General features: G+C 54.6%; 2 protein-coding genes across 2 annotated transcripts in view; one reads left to right on the top strand and one right to left on the bottom strand.

The window, feature by feature from the left end:
* The first annotated feature begins 642 nt into the window (after positions 1–642).
* Positions 643–12,359, top strand: Ptges (prostaglandin E synthase). The gene is made up of 3 exons (XM_070014823.1): positions 643–800; positions 2,713–2,795; positions 11,599–12,359. Exons 1-3 carry the CDS (start codon positions 681–683, stop codon positions 11,846–11,848), a joined length of 453 nt encoding a protein of 150 aa, XP_069870924.1. The 5' UTR covers positions 643–680; the 3' UTR covers positions 11,849–12,359.
* A 5,362-nt stretch (positions 12,360–17,721) lies between these two features.
* Prrx2 (paired related homeobox 2) overlaps positions 17,722–18,925 on the bottom strand; it is a 56,247-nt gene continuing 55,043 nt past the window's right edge. The window contains exon 4 of the mRNA XM_070014822.1: positions 17,722–18,685. Within this exon, the coding sequence (XP_069870923.1) occupies positions 18,550–18,685 (136 nt within the window). The 3' untranslated portion in view covers positions 17,722–18,549. The remainder of the gene's footprint in view (positions 18,686–18,925) is intronic.

Below are 18,925 nucleotides of genomic sequence, written 5' to 3'. Positions count from 1 at the left end.
GATCGATTCCTCAGCACCACATACACAGAAAAAGCTGGAAGTAGCACTGTGGCTCAAGTGGTAGAGCGCTAGCCTTGAGCAAAAGAAGTTCCTGGACAGTGCCCAGGCCCCGAGTTCAAGCCCCAGCCAGCTGCCCAGCCTGCGACACTGCAGAGGTGAGGCACAGCCCCACGACCGAAGAGGGGACAGGGGCTGAGCAGTCTGACCTCAGGAATCAAATGTCCAGCCTTTGTAGAAATCCTCTGATACATGATGGGACAGACACATGTGGTTCTGAGAGATTCTGGTGGGTTCTAGTAGGTTCTCATGAACCTCCCTCAGCTTCTTTGCCTGTATTGATCATTTTGGGTGGCCCCGATGATGTTATAAATATCTGAGAGTCCTGAGCAGTAGGAAAAGCCCCTCACCCCTGAAGAATTGGAGAGGGAGCTGCTGTTTGGGGCCAGGTCTGAGTGGGGAGCCCCCCCCCCCAGAGATCATTTTTCCTCAGAGCACGTGGGGGCAGAAGTTGATGGGTTCCAGTTGTTCCAGGATTGGGGGGGGGGAGGGCCTGGCAAGCCCTGGTGGGCGGGGAGGAGGTGGGTGTGGACTGTAGTCAAGGCTGGGCCCGCCTCTCCTCCTTCTCCTTCCCTCTCCTGCCCAGTCACACTCACAGTCCCGCTGCGCAGAGCTGCCTGACCATGGCGGTGATGGTGGCCGCGGACCCCGTGCTCCCCGCCTTCATGCTCTGCAGCACGCTGCTGGTCATCAAGATGTACGTGGTGGCCGTCATCACCGGCCAAGTGAGGCTGAGGAAGAAGGTAGGTGGTGCTTCCCGGCCCCTGGTGCGGGGGAAGCAGGGGCTCTGCAGAAAGCCAGGGAACCGCAGGAAACAAGGCCCCAGCTGCTTGGAGCTTCCTCACTGGCTTGGGACCAAGCTCCAAGCACCTTGGGTCTAAGAGCCTAGCCCGGCACTCACTGCCCGGGCCTCCAGGTTATGTCTGGGATGCCTGCAGATTTGGGTGGTCCTGCAGGGCTTCTGGGAAGCACAGAACTTGAGCACTGATCTGCCCAGTCCCGGCAGGGAGATTCAAGATCTGGGTGGAGAAGAAAGCGGAGGAAATCTCCCAGTGGAAATTCCCAGCTCCCAGCAGATGCTGCTCCGAAAGCCAGACAGCCTCAGGGGCCAGGGCTGGGTACAGGCCCCTTTGGGGGGCAGAACAGGGGGGGGAGGAGGGGGAGAGAGGACACCCTCTCCCCACTCCAGGCTCTGAACCCAAACAACAGTGAAGAGGCCAAGACTGAGCCAGGGTGGATGCACAGCCCCCGGCCACACTCCAGGCTGTCTGCCGAGCACGCTGGAGGCAGAGAGGCCCCAGGCCACCTGTGCTCTGCCCTCCCCGGGGATTTGAATAGAGGAGCCCCCATCCGTAAACTGCACGTGGGCCCTGGGGTGGGGCTCTTGCGTGCAAGCCTGGCTCAGCCAGGTATGGGCAAGATTTTGGGTTGGGCAGTGCCCAGGACAGCATGCCTGGAGGCCACTTCTGAATCTCCCACTTTGGCCTGACCTGGTATGTGGGTACAGAGCAGGGGTCCCAGCTCAGCCCTGAGCGGGGAGCAGGAGTGGAAAGAAAGGAGCCAGGTTCCCGTGGGTTTGCAGAGGGGAATTTATACAGGTCCCACAGTGTGCTTTGAACCCAAGTTGTCCAGTTCCTGAGCCCACAGCCTGTGCCAGTGCCTGGTGCTATCCTGTCGCTTTTTCTGCTCAAGGCTGGTGCTCTACCACTTGAGCCACAGCTCCGCTTTTACTTTTTCAGTGGTTAATTGAAGATAAGAGTCTTGTGGCCTTATCTGCCCTAGCTGGTTTTGAACTGTGATCCTCACTCAGAATCCCAGTCTCCTGAGTAGCTAGGATTACGGGTGTAAGCCCCCAGCACCTGGCTTTGTCCTTGATTCCCTGGGGGGCTCCTGGCGTCAGTCACGCCTCCTCCCGCTTCTGCTCCCGCACTCAGTAGCAGTGCGGGGAGAGGCTGGGGACCCGCGGGGCAGATCTCTGGCTTTTCCACCCTCCAGACTTGGGTGCGACCTTGGGTAAGTGTGAGTTCCGTGTCCCCCTCCATAAGCCCCCTCAGCAGGGCCCGAGGTCAGTGCTTAAGCACCCCACAAATCGTGGTCCGGTTCTCCGTCTCTGAAACTGACATAAGCAGGTGCGGCTTCTGGTCCCTTCCTGGTTGTGCGACCCGAGGCGTGGGCCCTTCCCCTGCAGCTGTCCACCCAGCCCGGCCAACAACTAGACTCAGGTTCAGCCTCAGGCCAGCAGCCCTGTGGACTCTAAAGGCAGCCCCTGTGCTGAGGCAAAAGCCAGGGTGATTGTTGGGGAGGAATTGTGGCCTGGGGGTTCTCATCTCTATGCGGGCAGGGCTGCCCTGACCTCTGTCCCCAGGGGGCCCTCGGGGCTTCCTGGTGCACAGCCCCGGCAGGAGCTCTCCCTGGCAAACTACTGAGCAATTCCCAGGCAATTCCCACCTCAAACCAGCACTTCCTCAGAGCCGGCGGGACTGAGCATTTGCACTGTGAGATCAGCACCAGGCAGAGTTGAGGAGGCTCATCAACATGGGCTAAATTGGGGAGAGGCTGCCCTGGGGATCAGCCACTGTGAACTGTGATCTTCAAATAGAGCCTGCACCTCAGGGCCCCTCTCACCAACAGTAACCCCTGGCTGATGTGTTTCAGGCTTTTGCCAACCCCGAGGACGCCCTGAGACACGGAGGCCCTCAGTTCTGCCGCAGTGACCCGGATGTAGAACGGTGCCTCAGGCAAGTACTGGAAGGTTGCTCTTGACCGGAAACTGGCCCTGTCTTCTGAACGTGGAGGGATTCTAGGGGGCAGGGAACAGCCGAGGGTCTCAGGGCCCAATGCCTCAGATTGTTTTAATTTATTCATTGCGTTGGTCTTGGAAAAGCACAATGTGCTCGTGACTCAGAATCACAAAGTTGGCAAAGGGAATTGGGTGAAAAGCCGGTTTCCCTCCTGCCTCCAACTCCAAGTTCTAGCCAGGACAAGGGTGCAGGGCCCTTGCTGGGACCAGTGTCTTGGGCCTCCTGTCCCCCCCTCCTCCCCCCCCTCCCCGCAAGGCCCTGTGCATCCAGACAGAGAAGGGCTCACCCACACCCATTGCTGCCGGAGCACAGACACTTCATTCCCGCCACAGGGCACTGGGGCTGTTGAATTTCCCCTGTTGCTCTGATGAGCGGTCGGCCCCAGCTGCGCTCCGGGCCTCTCCGTTGTGGATAGACCACAGCGGCACCGCTGCCATCCATCGTGTACGTGTGCACAGGATGCAGAACTATCACCCCAACCCCCACGCACAAGTCTATCCCCCCCAGGAGACGCTGAACTGTTTGTCCACATCCTGGCCAGCTCAGCGTGTGGTCATATTTCTGGCGCATCATTGCCAGCAGAGCTTTAGATTTCTTTCTCCTCTCCATCCTTTGTTTTTGCTTTTTTTTTTTTTGGTGTCAGCACTGGGACTTGAACTCAGGGCCTGGATGATGTCCCTGAGCTTTTTCACTCAAGGTTAGTATTCTACCACTTTAGCCACAACTCCACTTCCAGCTTTTTACTGATTAATTGCCGCAGATCCCAGCCTCTGAAGTAGCTTGGATTACAGACTTGAGGCACCAGTGCCCAGATTTTTATTTTATTTTTTTTGTGAGAGCATTGTGGATGGAGAGATTATGTAGCCCAAGCTGGTGGTATGAAATTTATTGTTTATTACTGATGGAGCCCAGGCTGCTTCAGCCTCCTGAGTCTATCACCGTACCTGGCTTGTGGTTTTGTTTTTGTTTTTGTTTTTTTGTCAGTCATGGGGCTTGAACTCTGGGCCTGGGCGCTGTCCCTCAGCTCTTCAGCTCAAGGCAAGCGCTCTACCACTTGAGCCACAGCGCCACTTCCAGTTTTCTGAGTGGTTTATTGGGAATAAGAGTCTCACAGACTTTCCTGCCTGGGCTGACTTTGAACCGTGATCCTCAGATCTCAGCCTTCTGAGTAGCTAGGATGACAGGTGGGAGCCACTGGCGCTGGGCTGCTGGCTTGTGTTTCTTTTATTATTTATTCTGAGGGAAGTCAAACATCTTTTCATATGTCCACCATTCCGCAGACAATCAAAAACAGTTTTTCTTAGCTGGCTGCTGGTAGCTCTCACCTGTCATCCCAGCTACTCAGGAGGCTGGAATCTGAAGATCGAGGCTTGAAGCCAGCCTGAGCAGGAACGTCTGTGACCACACTCATCTCCAATGAACCACCAAAAAGTTGGAAGTGGAGCTGTGGCTTAAGTGTTAAAATGCTAGCATTGAGCACAATAACACCCAAGTCCAGAGTTCAAGCCCTAGGACTGGAACACAAACACACACACACACACACACACACACACACACACACACACACACACACACACACACACACGTCTTAAAAAAATAGCTGAGAACTGGTGGTGTGGCTTTGTGGCAGACACTTTTCTAACATGTACGAAGCCCCAATTCCACCCTCAACATACACAGAAAGTTTTTACTGGCTGTGCAGAGTTCTTCAGAGGCTAAATACGAATGTGATTGGAAGGGCAATACTGGGGTTTGAACCCAGGGCCTCCTTGGCTGCTATGTGAGCCACGCCCCCCATGCTTGGGCCGGCCCCCGACCCCTGCTTGTTCTTTCCATAACTGGGCTCGGTCTGCCAGTCTTGGCCGTTCCTGCTGTGGTTTTCCAGCCGGCAGCAGGAGGAGGGGGTGCTCTCAGGGACAGTTGTCAGGTTTGGGGGGTGGAGGATGGGAAGCTGTGCAGGGGTGAGGCATGAGGCAAACCTGCCACACAGTTCTCAACACGTCCTGTGTGTGCGTCACTGGCAGACAAGGGTGGGACACTGTCGCTTTAATAACAGAAAAATCTCTTCTGAAAAGGAAGGCTGTGGGGTTTTCCTTATGTTTGTCTTAACCATCCACAATAATATACAAACTTGCGGCTGAAAAAGTTACAGTGATGTGTCATAGGGAGTGAAGCTTCATGCAATCCAACCTCTTCTGTGTGTGTGTGTGTGTGTGTGTGTGTGTGTGTGTGTGTGTGTGTGTGTGTGTATGCACACATACACGTGTCTGCATGTTTGCTCAAGGCTGGCACTCTACCATTTGAGCCACAGCTCCATCTCTGGCTTTTTATTTGCTGGTTAATTGGAGGCGCTCAGATTTGTCTGCTCAGGCTGGCTTCGAACCAGGATCCTCAGATCTTAGCCTCCTGGGTAGCTAGAACAACAGATATAAACCATTGGCACCTGGCTTCCAGCCCCTTCTAACCTACCCTCAGTATATGTGGCTTAGCTTGAGCTGCACTCCTCCACCATCCATGTCCCCAGATAGTATATTTAACAAGCACCTACTATGCACAAACACCTACTATGCGCCTTGTATGTGTGAGCAGCTCCTATGTGCCAAGCGCTCACTGTGCTTTTGCAAACAGAAAGCCTTTCCCAACTCCCTCCCCCCAGAGGTAACGTTTGTGGCTGCCTCCGCCCTGGCCCTGGTTTCTGGAAGATGGTGGGCAAGAGACGTAGCCGCCCCAACCCCTCCACTGCAGCCACCAACAGTGCGTTTTGGCTCCTTCCAGGCCCACAAGAGACGACAGACCTGTGTGGGGCTGAGATATTTCCAGCCACAGTATATCATTTCTCACCCCAGTAACCCGTCTCCTCTCAATGTGCTTCATTTTACAAAGATCTCACCGAACACTCTTGATGTCCACGCAGGGAGGACTCACGGGGTACCTAGTAGGTACAGGGGTGGGGTATACCCAGCCTCCTGGGCTCTTCTGTCACCTGACTTCACAGACCAGCATGGAAAGTTGAGGGCACAGAACTGCAAGAAGGGCGGGAACTGGTGGTCACGTCTGTAATCCTAGCCATTCAGAAGGTGCAGAGCTGAGGACTGCAGTTCAACACTGACCCGCACAGGAAAGTCCCTGAGACTCTGATCTCCAGTTAACCACCAAATAATGAAAAATCTGGAAGTAGAGCTGTGGCCTGAGTGGTAGAGCTCTAGCCTTAAGCAAAAAACACTAAGAGACAGCACCTAGGCCCTGAGAGCAAGCCTCAGTACCTGCACACACACACACACACACACACACACACACAAGCCTCAGTACCTGCAGACACACACACACACACACAGACACACACACAGACACACACACACATGAGCCAAGCTACCTTCTTCCTGTGCATTGACCAAAGTCTGTGTGGGAAGTTCACGAGGGGTGAAACCCCTCCCCACACAGCCCAGGAAGGAATCCTCACTCCTCCTTTGAAAAATGTCTGTTTGGAGCCCATAGCCTCAGCCTGAGGAAGCTGCTTTGTCCAAATAGATTTGGGCCCCCAAAATGCTGGTCCCTGGGACATCATCTCACCCCGCAGGATGACTTTGTAGGTGATGAACTCCACCCCAGAGCTGGAGAAAGACTTTTCCAGGGCCTCAGGGCTCTTGAGTGACACAGCAGAGCCGGGGACCCCAAACCTCTGGTTTATTTGGTCTGGGCAGCTGAGTTCAACCACTCTCAGTGAAATTGGCACTCACAGCTGGACCAGGCCTGGCCTGGCGCTAGCATGAAAGGGAAGGGTTTGTTTGTTTATTTGGGGTTTTTCTTGCCTGTTTTGTTTTTGTTTTTGTTTTTTTGATGCAGGTACTGGACTTCAACTCAGGGCTTCACACTTTTTTTGGTCAGTCATGGGGCTTGAACTCTGGGCCTGGGCGCTGTCCCTTAGCTCTTCAGCTCAAGGCAAATGCTCTACCACTTGAGCCACAGCACCACTTCTGGCTTTCTGGAGTTTTTTTTTTTTTTTTTTTTTTTTTTGGGTCCGGTAGTGGGGCCTGAACTCTGGGCCTGGGCGCTGTCCCTCAGCTCTTCAGCTCAAGGCTAGTGCTCTACCACTTGAGCCACAGCGCCACTTCCGGCTTTTTTCTTATGTGGTGCTGAGGAATCGAACCCAGGGCCTCAGGCATGCAAGGCAAGCACTACTACCACTGAGCCATCTTCCCAGCCCATTTCTGGAGTTTTTTGAAGATAAAAGTCTCTAGGAGTTTCCTGCCCAGGCTGGCTTTGAACCTCAATCCTCAGATCTCAGCCTCCCGAGTAACTAGGATTACTGGTGTGAGCCACCAGCGCCCAGTAGGGCTTCACACTCTTGCTTGGCTATTTTGTTCAAGGCTGGTGCTCTTACCATTTAAATAACAGTTCCCACTTCCAGGTTTTTGCTGGTTAATTGGAGATAAGCATCTCATGGACTTTCCTGCCCAGGCTGGCTTTGAACTGTGATCCTCAGATCTCAAGCCTCCTGAGTAGCTAGGATGACAGGCATGAGCCACCACACTAGGGGGAATGAATTTAAGAACTGCACTGGTGCTATCCCAATACCACCCTGAGGAGGGCGCTGAGGTCCATAGAGGAAGAAGCAAGCCATGGGTCAGAATCCCCCAGCTCATGCCAGTGAGCTGTGTCAGATCACTGCAAGAGAGTGTCAGGCCTGGCTACTCACAGGACCCGGGCCTCTACTGGGGTGATTTTACCCTACCCTCTGCCTGTGCCCCAGGGCAGCTGGCCTTCCCTGAGCTCAAGGGCACGGCCCAGCTGGCTAGAGAGCCGAGGGGCTGCAGAAGTGGGCCAAACAGGTGGGGCGGGGGTTAGCGCGGCCCTGGGCCTGGGGTGGCACCGGTGGCGTTTCCCCCCTGCTGTCACTTGTTGTTTCCAGTGTCACAATGTCTCTGGAAGGCCCCGGGCAGGCCGGGTGAGGCAGGAAGCCATGCAAGTCCGGTCTAGTGGGAGCTGGCTCTGGGTGGCTTCTCCCTTAAACACACTTTTCATTGGAATGACACATTGCACCCAAGCGTCTCCCGAGGACGTGACTCCATCCGGGTCTGTAATTTATTATTTTTTTTTTTCTTTTAAATCCTGGAAGTGGGGTCAGAGAGAGGGGAAGGTGTTTTGTTTTGGCAACATCCTGATTTCCCTGGGGCTTCCCATGCCTGGCACCAGACACACACACACACACACACACACACACACACACACACACACACACACACACGGGCAGGAAGTCCATAGCACACACACACACACACACACACACACACACACACACACACACACACACACACACACGGGCAGGAAGTCCATAGCAGAGCCCTGGCCTCCAGTTGGCCAGCCTCTATGGCATCTTCTAAGAAGCTGCTGGAGCTGGGGAGTGACCAGCCTCCACACCCCAGCGCCTGCCCAGCCCCTCATTCCTTCTCAGCACCCCGGTGTCCCCAACTTCTTTCCCTTCCCTGCTCTGTAATTGGCCTTGCAGTGTATTCTGCGATTCTCTCAGCTTTATTGGGTGCGGGAACATGTACCAAGGCTTGAGTCAGGGCCTCACACTCAACTCACAGCTGGTGCTCTGCCATGTGAGCCACGCCTCCAGTCTGGCTTTTTGCTGGTTAGTTTGGAGATAGAGTCTTGCAGACCTTTCTGCAAAGGAGGTGGCAGGATACAGCTGTGAGCCTCCAGTGCCCGGCTGCTGATTCACGTAGGGCTGTGACAATAGATTTGCTTAGTTTTAGCTTTAGTTTTGCCAGTCCTGGGACTTGACCTTCAGGCCTAGGTGCTGTTCCTGAGCTTTTTTGCTCAAGGCTGGCGATCAACCACTTTGAGCCTCCGCTCCACTTCTGGTTTTCTGGTGGTTGATTGGGGATAAGAGTCTCACAGACTTTCTGCCTAAGCTGGCTTTGAACCTTGATCCTCAGATCTCAGCCTCCTGAACAGGATTACAGATGTGAGCCAGCAGCACCTGGCTTCTTTTTTTATTTTATTTCTTTGGGTCCAGTCATGGGGTCTGAACTCTGGGTCTGGGCGCTGTCCCTCAGCTCTTCAGCTCAAGACTAGCGCTCTACCACTTGAGCCACAGCACCACTTCCGGCTTTTTTCTTTTTGCTTATGTGGTGCTGAGGAATCGAACCCAGGGCCTCAGGCATGCAAGGCAAGCGCTCTACCTCTGAGCCACCTTCCCAGCCCGGCTTCTTCTTCTTTTTTTTTTAATGTGGTTAGTTGGAGCCAAGTCTCCCATGGGCTTTTCTGCCCAGGCTGCCTTTGAACCATGGTATTCTTTTCCTTCAGTGACTCCAGAGGAGTCATGAACGGAACTAGCTATTTGAGGAATCACCTTGGATTCCCCTTTACCTTCCTGGAGGTCTGTATCCCAGGATCCCCTCAGGCCTTGAACTGGAGAAGCCTCAGGCCTCCCTGCAGCCAGCTGAGGCCCCATGACTGGGCCATGGGGTCAAAGTTCAGGACCAAAGAGAAGGATGATCTATCATCTTGGTCTTAGAAAAACAAGAGTGGCAGCTGCAGACCCCAAAAGAGACCTGGACCCCACTGTAGGGGGGAGGGGCGGGGGTTGACTTCTGTTTCCTTCACCTGCACCACAACGCCTGCACACTGGAGCACGTGGCTCACAATTCTGGTGTTTCTACCCCAGGACCTTTGCATGGGTGAGCTGCTCAGTGAAAAGCTCTTCCTTTATTTGTCTGGCTCCTCACCATTCAGTCTGGTACTAACGCCCCCTTCCCTGATTGCCAATGCCCCAATCACGCTGCAGAGCCTCACAGAACTGGGGCTCAGGTGCTTTAAGCCCTACTCTGCTCTGCCCACTCTTTCTTTCACTCTTGTTGCATGCTGAGACCCTTGCTTAAGACTCATCTTGTCAGCTGGGCACCAGTGGCTCACACCTTTAATCCTACTTACACAGGAGACTGAGATCTGAGGACCATGGTTCAAATCAAAGCCAGCCCAGGCAGGAAAGTCCGTGAGACTCTTTATCTCCAATGAACCACCAGAAAGCCAGGAGTGGGGGGCTGGGAAGGTGGCTCAGTGGTAGAGTGCTTGCCTCCCATGCACAAGGCCCTGGGTTCAATTCCTCAGTACCACATAAGCAGAAAAAGCTGGAAGTGGTGCTGTAGCTCAAGTGGTAGAGCGCTAGCCTTGAGCTGAAGAGCTGAGGGACAGCGCCCAGCCCAGAGTTCAAGCCCCACCACCGACAAATAACTAACTAACTAAATAAATAAAATAAACTTACAGAAGAAACCCAGGAGTGGAGCTGTGGCTCAAGTGGTAGAGCACTAGCCTTGACCCAAAAGGCCAGGGGTAGTGTTCGGCCCTGAATTTAAGCCCCAGGATTGTCATGTGCGCACGCGCAGACACACACACACACACACACACACACACACACACACACACACACACACACACACACACCTTACCTGTGGCAGGCAGACAAAGTCCCTCAGTGGCGTGCATTGCTAGTGACTGTCCGCAGCCTGGCTGAGGCCTGTCCTTGGGGGAGGGCGAGGCTCAGCTGGGTTTGTTGATTTCACTATGGAAGGCAGCCATCCGTGGCGTAGGCCGCGGCTCGGTGTCTGGTTCGCAGAGCACAGACTGTCCCCAGGCTCATGGAAATTGTGGGGGAATTTCAACAACTAGTGGGGAGAGCTTGCTTTCTTGGTCATTTATTTACAACAAGCTTATACTCAGCTGCCCCCCGCTCCCCCACACACACTTGGCATCTTTAAACAAAACAAGGAGCAGGAAGGAAGGGCTTGGCAGGCTGGGCCCTGGCCCGTCCCAGCAGGTGGAGGCTGGTTGATCAGCCCTCTGTTGCTTAGACTTTGGGGCAGAGGGACACGGAGGCTCAGCCTGCTGCGTCAGCTCAGATCTCTGCAACGCCACTCCTGAAGAACCCCCGCACACTGGAGTCCCCCAGCTGTCCCTCCACCACGGTAAGAAAACCCAAGGCCAGCCAGGCACCGGTGGCTCACGCCTGTAATCCCAGCTACTCAGGAGGCTGAGATCTGAGAATTGCAATTCAGAGACAGCCTGGGGAAGGAAAGGAAAGTCTGTGAGACTTTTATTTTTATTTATTAATTTATTTATTTATTGAACTCTGGGCCTGGGTGCTGTCCCTCAGCTCTTCAGCTCAAGGCTAGCGCTCTACCACTTGAGCCACAGCGCCACTTCACCACTTCCAGTTTTCTGGTGGTTCATTGGAGATAAGAGTCTCACAGAGTTTCCTGCCTGGGCTGGCTTTGAACTGAGATCCTCAGATCTCAGCCTCCTGAGTAGCTAGGATGACAGGCGTGAGCCACCAGCGCCCGGCTCATGAGATTCTCATCTCCAATAAACCACTAGAAAACAGGAAGTAGTGCTGTGGATAAAGTGGCAGAGTGCTTGCCTTGAGCTGAAGAGCTGAGGGACAGTGCCCAGGCCCAGAGTTCAAGCCCTGTGACCCACCAAAAAAGAAAGAAAAGAGTCCTGAGTTCAAGCCCCAGAACTGGCACAAATGCAAAGCCCGCTGCTGGTGCTCCATGATCACAGGTGCCTGCATCAGAAGCAAGGCTTCACCGTTCTCTGCTCTCAAGTACTTCCTTTTCCTAGACCTGAATAAGTGGTCCCCTCCCCGTAGGTTGGGGGGCCCCCAGGCAGAGCCCTAGCCATCCTCACAGCATCAGGAGACTTGATGCAACTGACCGCACCCCTCTCTGTCCCCTAGAGCTCACCGGAACGACATGGAGACTATCTACCCCTTCCTCTTCCTGGGCCTGGTCTACTGTTTCCTGGGGCCGTCACCCCTGGCCGCCTGGCTGCACTTCCTTGGCTTCTTCATGGGCCGCGTGGTGCACACCATCGCCTACCTGGGCAAGCTGCGGGCGCCCATCCGCTCTGTGGCCTACACGCTGGCCCAGCTGCCCTGCGTCTCCATGGCCCTGCAGATCCTCTGGGAGGCAGCCCGCCGCCTGTGACCCCAGCGGACAGGGCTGTCCCTGAGGGCCCAGAGTCGCTTCCAGACACCAAGGAGCTCTTGGGATGGCTCAGGCCTGGCCTGCTTTCCTGGCTGACCACTCTGTGTGTGCCTGTGTGTGTACATGTGTATGTGTGTGTCTGCACACACACGTGTTCAGACAGCATGTATATGTATTTCTGAGCCCTTTGGAGACTGAAGTCAAGTGGCTGACTGGAAACTACTTAAGAGACCATTTCTCAAGATGAATAGAAAACCCTTCTACTGGACCAGCACTGGTGGCTCACGCCTGTAATCCCAGCCACTCAGGAGGCTGAAATTGGAGGAGCATCCCAGGCAGGAGAGTCCCAGAAACTTATTTCTAATTAACCAGCAAAAGGCTGGAAGTGGAACTATGGATCAAGTCATAGAGCACCAGCCTTGAGCAGAGTAAAGCAACTGAAGGACAGTGCCCAGGCCCTGAGTTTAAGCCCAGTACCGCACTCACAAAATAAACCCTTCAGCTCCAATAACTGCACCGAAGTCATCATTTCCTGTCTGTCCTTCACAGAAAAGCAAGGGCGGAAGACTCTGTTTAGGGTTCTTTAGCTCAACTCTCATCTAATCCACATGTCTCAGACCCACCAGAGATTCTGGCCCACCCTGTCAAGAGGCCATGTGGTTCTGGTTTTTATTTGGTTTGTTATTGAGGCAGGATCTAGCTGTGCAGCCCAGGCTGGCTTCAAACTCACCCCCCTGCCTCAGCCTCCCGAGAGCTGGGATTACAGGTATGCATCACCAAGCCCAGCCCCTGTGTTAGTCCCACCTCTGGAGATGGGACGGGGTCAGCAAGGGAGTTTGCGGGCTCTTTTATGGAGGAGGCTCCTGAGATGGGCGGACCTGTGGCTTGTGCTCCCCATGGGTCCTTCTGGTCCTTTGGTCCCCAATCCTCCAGGTCCTCTTCTTGGGCTCCGTGTGGGAGGGAAGGACTGACTGTCAGCCAGGACCCAAGGCTGTGAGGAACCAGCCACTAAACTGAGCAGCAGAGCCAGGCGCTGGTGGCTCACACCTCTCATCCTAGCTACTCAAGAGGCTGAGATCTGAGGAGCACGGTTCAAAGCCAGCTCCAGGCAGGAAAGTCCGTGAGACTCTTATCTCCAATGAGACACAAGAAAACTGGAAGTGGTCCTGTGGCTCAAGTGGTAAAGCGCTCGCCTTGAGCTGAAGAGCTGAGGGACAGCGCCCAGGCCCAGAGTTCAAGCCTCATGACTGACAGAGAGAAAAAAATGAGCAGCAGAGGTGAGAAATGGCCATGTCTGTCCCCGTGGGGGAGGGTGCATGCTTGGGGGTGTCCTGAGGACCCCCTCCCATGCTGAATCATTAAATCACAGTATCTGATTACCTCTGCCTCCTGGGCTTTGCCTTCCTCCTGTCCACCGGGCCTTTGGGGGCGACTTGCTGATGCAGCTTCTAAGTTTGCACCACCGCAGGCTGCTGCAGCACGCCGGCCTCCAGCAGGGGGCGTTCCGGACCGGCACTGCTGCTGGGCAGACCCTGAATGCTCCGATCCTGCTCCATCCCCCGCCAGGCTTCCCTCCTCACCCCTCACCGGGCCTCCAACACCCCGGGCTGCTGTTAGCAGATTTTTGTCTGTGTGTGTATGTGTGTTCTCCCCTGCCAGTCCTGGGACTTGAACTCAGGGCCTCCAGCTCTTGCTTGGCTTTTTTTTGCCCAAGGCTGACTCTACTACTTGGGCCACAGCTCTACAGCTAGCTTTTCGCTGGTTAATTCAAGACAATAATCTTTTCTGCCCAAGCTGACTTCAAACTGGGGATCCTCAGAGCTTAGTCTCCTGAGTCGCTAGGACGGCGGGTGTGAGCCATGGCAGATTCATTTTTAGAGCCAGGGATGTAGCCCGGAGTCTGGGGCCAGAGGTCAAACTATGGGGCCGGGTCTGTGTCCACATGTCACCAGAAGAAGCAAAGTGAGCTTCTCCTCAGGCTCTAGGCACTGGCTTCAGGCAGATTGGAGGTGGGGAAAGGGAGATTTGCAAAGTGTGATCCAGCAGATCACTGTCCCAGTTCTAGGGGTTCAGAGGGGATCGCACACAGGGTCCCCTGAGGCCGCTGCCCCGCCGCTTCCTCCTCCTCACAGGTGACTGCCCTCTCTGGGAAGTGGTCATCCTGCCAGGCCCTGCTGCCCCTCCCCCTGAAGCGGTTTCTGTTCCCGGTTATAAAGATGTTATCCACCAGTGCGGTGCTGGAGGCAGATCCAGAACGAAGGCAGGGAGGCCAGGCCAGGCTCCCCTGCTGTTAGTTAATTTATGGGGCCAAACTAAGGAGTTGATGCTTTTAGCCAAAAACACTTTTGGGGGATTTTGTTCTACTCTGAGGTTTGAACTCTGGGCCTCATACTTGCTTAGGCAGGAGCTCTACCACTTAAACTACACCCCTTCGCTTTTTATTGCTTTAGGGTTTTCTTTTTTCCTAACAATATTTCACGTGCTTGAATGAGACTGGCCTCAGACTACAATCCTCCCATCTACAGCTTCCTGCATAGCTTGGATGACAGGCGTGAACTACCACGCCCAGCTTATTTGTGGAGATGGGAATCTCACAGGCTTTTTGCCTGGATGGGCCTGGAACTGCGACCCTCCAGATCTCTATGTTTGGGAGAAGCTAGGGTTATAGGCATGAGCCACCATCCTCAGCCACAAAAGCAGTTTCTTCTTTGTTTGTTTGTTTGTTTTTGGGTTTGAGATGTGGACTGTTGATGTTTTCAGAACAACTGTTCCAGACTGCTTTGAACTCAATAAGCCTTAAAAAAAATGTTTTTTCTTCTCTTGTTATTAGAAAGGTGATGTAGAGAGGGGGGTCACAGTTCACAAAAGCAGCAGTTTCTGGGCGCCTGTAAGAGGGACACGGAGGCTCTGGAAGTGCAGGATCTGTGCTGTGACCTGGCACTCCCGGGCTCTGAAATATCTGTTCCTCTCTTAGCCCCAGTGCCGCTCTGTCCCCAGAACACGTGGCGGCTGTGTCTCTGCAGACTAGAAAGTCTGGCTGGGCTGTGTGTGGAGCTGGCACTGGGCAGCACTGCCCCCTGGTGGCAGCAGGATGCCTATGTTCTTAGTCTGCAGAAGCCAATTTGGAGCGCGGGGTATGTGTGTGAGGTACAAAACAACAACAAAATCCAGGAAGCTTATTTCCAGTGCTTTTTGCAGAACACTGGGTTGGATATAGTGTTTATATTTTCCCCCACTGAATCCCTTTGAAAATTCGTAAGGGAGATGTGCTTTTTACACGAGAAAGTAAGATCTGAGAGGAAGAGGAGGGGACTTGCAGGGATCTCTGGGCTGAGGTGGATGAAGGCCTGGGGGTGGAAGCAGCTTAGAGCTGGGACCACCTAGGGGCAAACTTGGCCTGTGTTCATGTACTTTTGACTCTTCTCTCCTGGTGAAGATGAGGCTTGGCGGGGTGGGGGGGTGGAGGGGGTGTTGCATGCACCCTGCTCAGAACCTGACTGGTACCTGGCGCAGGCATCCGTTGCCATGGCAACCTCACAAGCTGGGATGATGGAATCCCCTCCCTCAGCCCCCAGGCGCATCACCCCTTGCTCACCTACTGGGGAGGTAAACTTCAGCCCTTGGAGCTCCTGTTGGGGAGCAGGGGCTATAGTCTGTGATGCCAGGTTCTCCAGGGGGCTTGACGCTGGCCCTGAGCGATGGGGATGTGCAGAGGAAAGTTAGAATGGATCCTGTGATCTCCTGTTTTCTCCCTGGGAGAAAACACGCCTGTAAGCCCAGCACCATCCTAGCTACTACTCAGGAGGCTGAGATCCCAGGATCATAGTTTGAAGCCAACCGACACAGGAAAGTCCATGAGTTTCTTATTTCCAATTGGCCATCAAAATGCTGGAGCTGGAGCTGTGGCTTTAGTGGTAGGGTATCAACTTTGAGTGGAGAAAGTCAAAAGGAAAGTGCCCTGGCGCTGAGTTCAAGCATACCAAAAGGAAACTGCCCAGCGGTTCCTTACACGTTGGCACCTGTGCTAGACCTCTGCACACTGCGCTTCTCCTCTTAGCCGGTTTCTCAGAGTATTTGAACCAACAGCCAGAATGTGCGCCTTTCTCCCAGCTGTTGGGACATTTGCCAAACACCAGAGCCATTTTCACACTGTGATCTCTGCAGGTGGCTTGGGGTGTGCTTGCTTCGTTGTCTTTCAAAAGGAGTCTGGATCAGGCTGGGAGACCACGGTGGGAGGGAGGGAACGGGCCAGGGTGGTCTGTGGTGACCCCAGGAATTCAGCGTGGGTGAGACAGTGACTCTGCATCGCCCCCTAGGCGTGGGTAGCGGAAGTACAGGAACGAGAAGCACCATTGTGGGTGGTGGTTTGTTTTTGTTTTTGTTTTTGTTTTTTGGGTCCGGTAGTGGGGCCTGAACTCTGGGCCTGGGCGCTGTCCCTCAGCTCTTCAGCTCGAGGCTAGCGCTCTACCACTTGAGCCACAGAGCCACTTCTGGCTTTTTTCTTTTTGCTTATGTGGTGCTGAGGAATCGAACCCAGGGCCTTAGGCATGCAAGGCAAGCGCTCTACCACTGAGCCACCTTCCCAGCCCCCCCCCCTTTTTTTAAACCGATTGGAATTTGAACTCAGAGCCTTGGAGGTGGCTTGCCTTGCTTACAGGGCTCGCACAATACCACTTGAGCTACTCCTGATTATTCTTATGGAGATGGAGTTTTCTGCCTTGTCCGACTGTTACACCTCCATCCTACAGATCTCAGCCTCCTGAGTGTGAGTCACTATTGTCTGCAGGAGATTTAGGGTTTTGTTTTGTTTTGTTTTATTGTTTGTTTGGTTTTTGGTTGGTTATAGGGCCTGAACTCGGGGCCTGGGCGCTGTCCCTCGGCTCTTCAGCTCAAGGCTAGTGCTCTACCACTTGAGCCATAGCGCCAATTCCGGCTTTTTTCTTTTTGTTTATGTGGTGCTGGGGAATCGAACCCAGGGCCTCAGGCATGCAAGGCAAGCGCTCTACCACTGAGCCGCCTTCCCAGCCCTGTGCTGTGTTTTTTTGATGCCAGTACTGGGGCTTAAACTCAGGACCTCACCTGTCACTTGACTCTTGTTCAAAGCTGGTGCTCTACCACTTGAACCACAGCTTCCACTCCCAGCTTTTTTTTGGAATTAATTGGACATAGGAATCTCACAGACTTTTCTGCCTGGGCTGGCTTCGAACCCAAATCCTCAGCTCTACATAGCTAGGACTACAGGTGTGAGCCACCAGTGCCTGGCTTGTTTCTCTAGTTTTAACTTTCCCGAGCGTGTCTTGAGACCGGTTTGCTGTAAGAATAAAGGCGGACACACCAGGCCCTTTCCCAGGCTCCCTTGGCCAAATGAGCCCACGGCAGCAGAGAGAAGTGTCCTAGCTCTCCAGGCCTGAGCAGAGGCCGTGGGTACCTTGACCCGATGGAAAAGCAACACCCCGGGCCAGGTGCCCAGGACGCTGCCCACACAGCCTGCAGCCGGAGCTCCCACCCCAATGGCCATGTTTGGATATTTTCTGTCTGGTAGAGACGGTGGCCACATATGTGAACAATTAGCCGGTTTATTTTCTCAAGAGCATGGGGGTGGGGGGGGGGGGAGGAAGTTGCATTGACAGCCTGGCAGCCCCAAGGCTGAACCAGCGCCGCCGTGGGAACAGGACCCTGGGCTGCTTCTAAAGTTGGCATTCCTAGGCCCTAACTAAGAAGCTCCCACACGGGGACTCCCATCTCTGCACTGCACTGGAGTTCTTCATGGCACCAGCAGAAAGGTCAAATGCAGCAGAAAGGCCTGGGACTTCGCTGGTGGGCCGCCCCTCAGCAGGGCCGGCCTGAGCCTGCAGAGGCCTCTGGGACCCCTCAGCAGCGGCTGGTGTCCGGGAATGCAGTCACACATCCTGACGCCTGCCCGCTCCCCACTCCAGGCTTGGGGGGCTCACAGGGGATTCTACTGGAAAACCTACACAGGTGTGGGAGGCAGCAGGCCCTCCAGGCTGTCAGTGAGCCAGGCCCAGGGCCCAAGGAGCTCCTAGAGGCTGGTTAGACCCCCCCCCTCCCCCAGTCCTAGCCCCATCTCCATTTCTGTCACCACAGCCTGTGAGATTATTTTTATTTTTTTATTTATAATTATTGTTTTGGTGCCAGTCCTGGGGCTGGAACTCAAAGCCTGGGCGCCATCCCTGAGCTTTTATGCTCAAGGCTAGCGCTCTACCACTTGAGCCATAGCTCCACTTCTGGCTTTTTCCGTAATTAACTGGAGATAAGAGTCTCGTGGGCTTCCCTGCCCAGGCTGGCTTCAGACCACAATCCTCAGATCTCAGCCTCCTGAGTCGCTAGGATGACAGGCGTGAGCCACTGGTGCCCAGCTCTCTCTGAGGCTTTTTTTTTTTAAGGTTTTATTTCTTCAAGACAAAAGCTTCGTGGCCTTAACACACAAAGTGAGTGGGGTCCTCAGTGGGCTCCTGTGCCATCTTCCGGTCCAGACCCTCAGGGGTCACAGACAACCATCTCGTTGCCTAGATGTCCGGGCCCCACAAGCCTCAGGAGGCTGGGCTGGTGACAAGGGCCAGGAGAGCCTGGACAGCCTGTTCTGGGCACAGGGGCTGGAGCCAGCCACGCCCGGTGCATGTCTCCCTCTTCTCTGCCGTCCTCAGGCTGGGGAGGCAGCGCTGGTCCCGGCAAGCTGGCTGTCAGTTCACCGTGGGCACCTGGCTGTGGTGCAGGCTGAATTCCTTGGCTTTGAGACGCAGGCTGGCGATGCTGCTGGCCATGCTGGCCCCCGGGGTGGCCGGGCCCGAGCCCCCAGGGCTGTAGGGCGGCACAGAGCTGGGGATGATACAAACAGGACTATGGCTGCCTGGCTGTCTCTGATGGTCCATATCCCACTTGAGCCCCCAGCGGGGCTGCAGGGGGGGGAGGGGGCCGGGATCGGAAGCAACCGGAGTGATGCTGGCTCAAAGGACCCCTCCCTCTTTCTGTGCTGGCACTGAGGCTTGAACTCAGGGCCTCTTGTTCTCCTTTTGCTATTTTGGTCAAGACTGGTGCTCAATCCCTGGAGCCACAGCT

This window comes from Dipodomys merriami, unplaced genomic scaffold, assembly GCF_024711535.1.
Source record: "Dipodomys merriami isolate MVZ:Mamm:240054 unplaced genomic scaffold, mDipMer1.0.p SCAF_11, whole genome shotgun sequence".
In the NCBI taxonomy this organism is placed as follows: Eukaryota; Metazoa; Chordata; class Mammalia; order Rodentia; family Heteromyidae; genus Dipodomys; species Dipodomys merriami.
Note: the sequence above shows the minus strand (reverse complement) of the source record. Positions and strands in the feature narration are given on the sequence as shown.

Coding starts and splice junctions, on each gene's coding strand:
- Ptges (XM_070014823.1), top strand. CDS start 681: ATGGCGGTGATGGTGGCCGCGGACCCCGTGCTCCCCGCCTTCATGCTC. Junction 801..2,712: donor AAGTGAGGCTGAGGAAGAAG/GTAGGTGGTGCT, acceptor GATGTGTTTCAG/GCTTTTGCCAACCCCGAGGA. Junction 2,796..11,598: donor GATGTAGAACGGTGCCTCAG/GCAAGTACTGGA, acceptor TCTGTCCCCTAG/AGCTCACCGGAACGACATGG.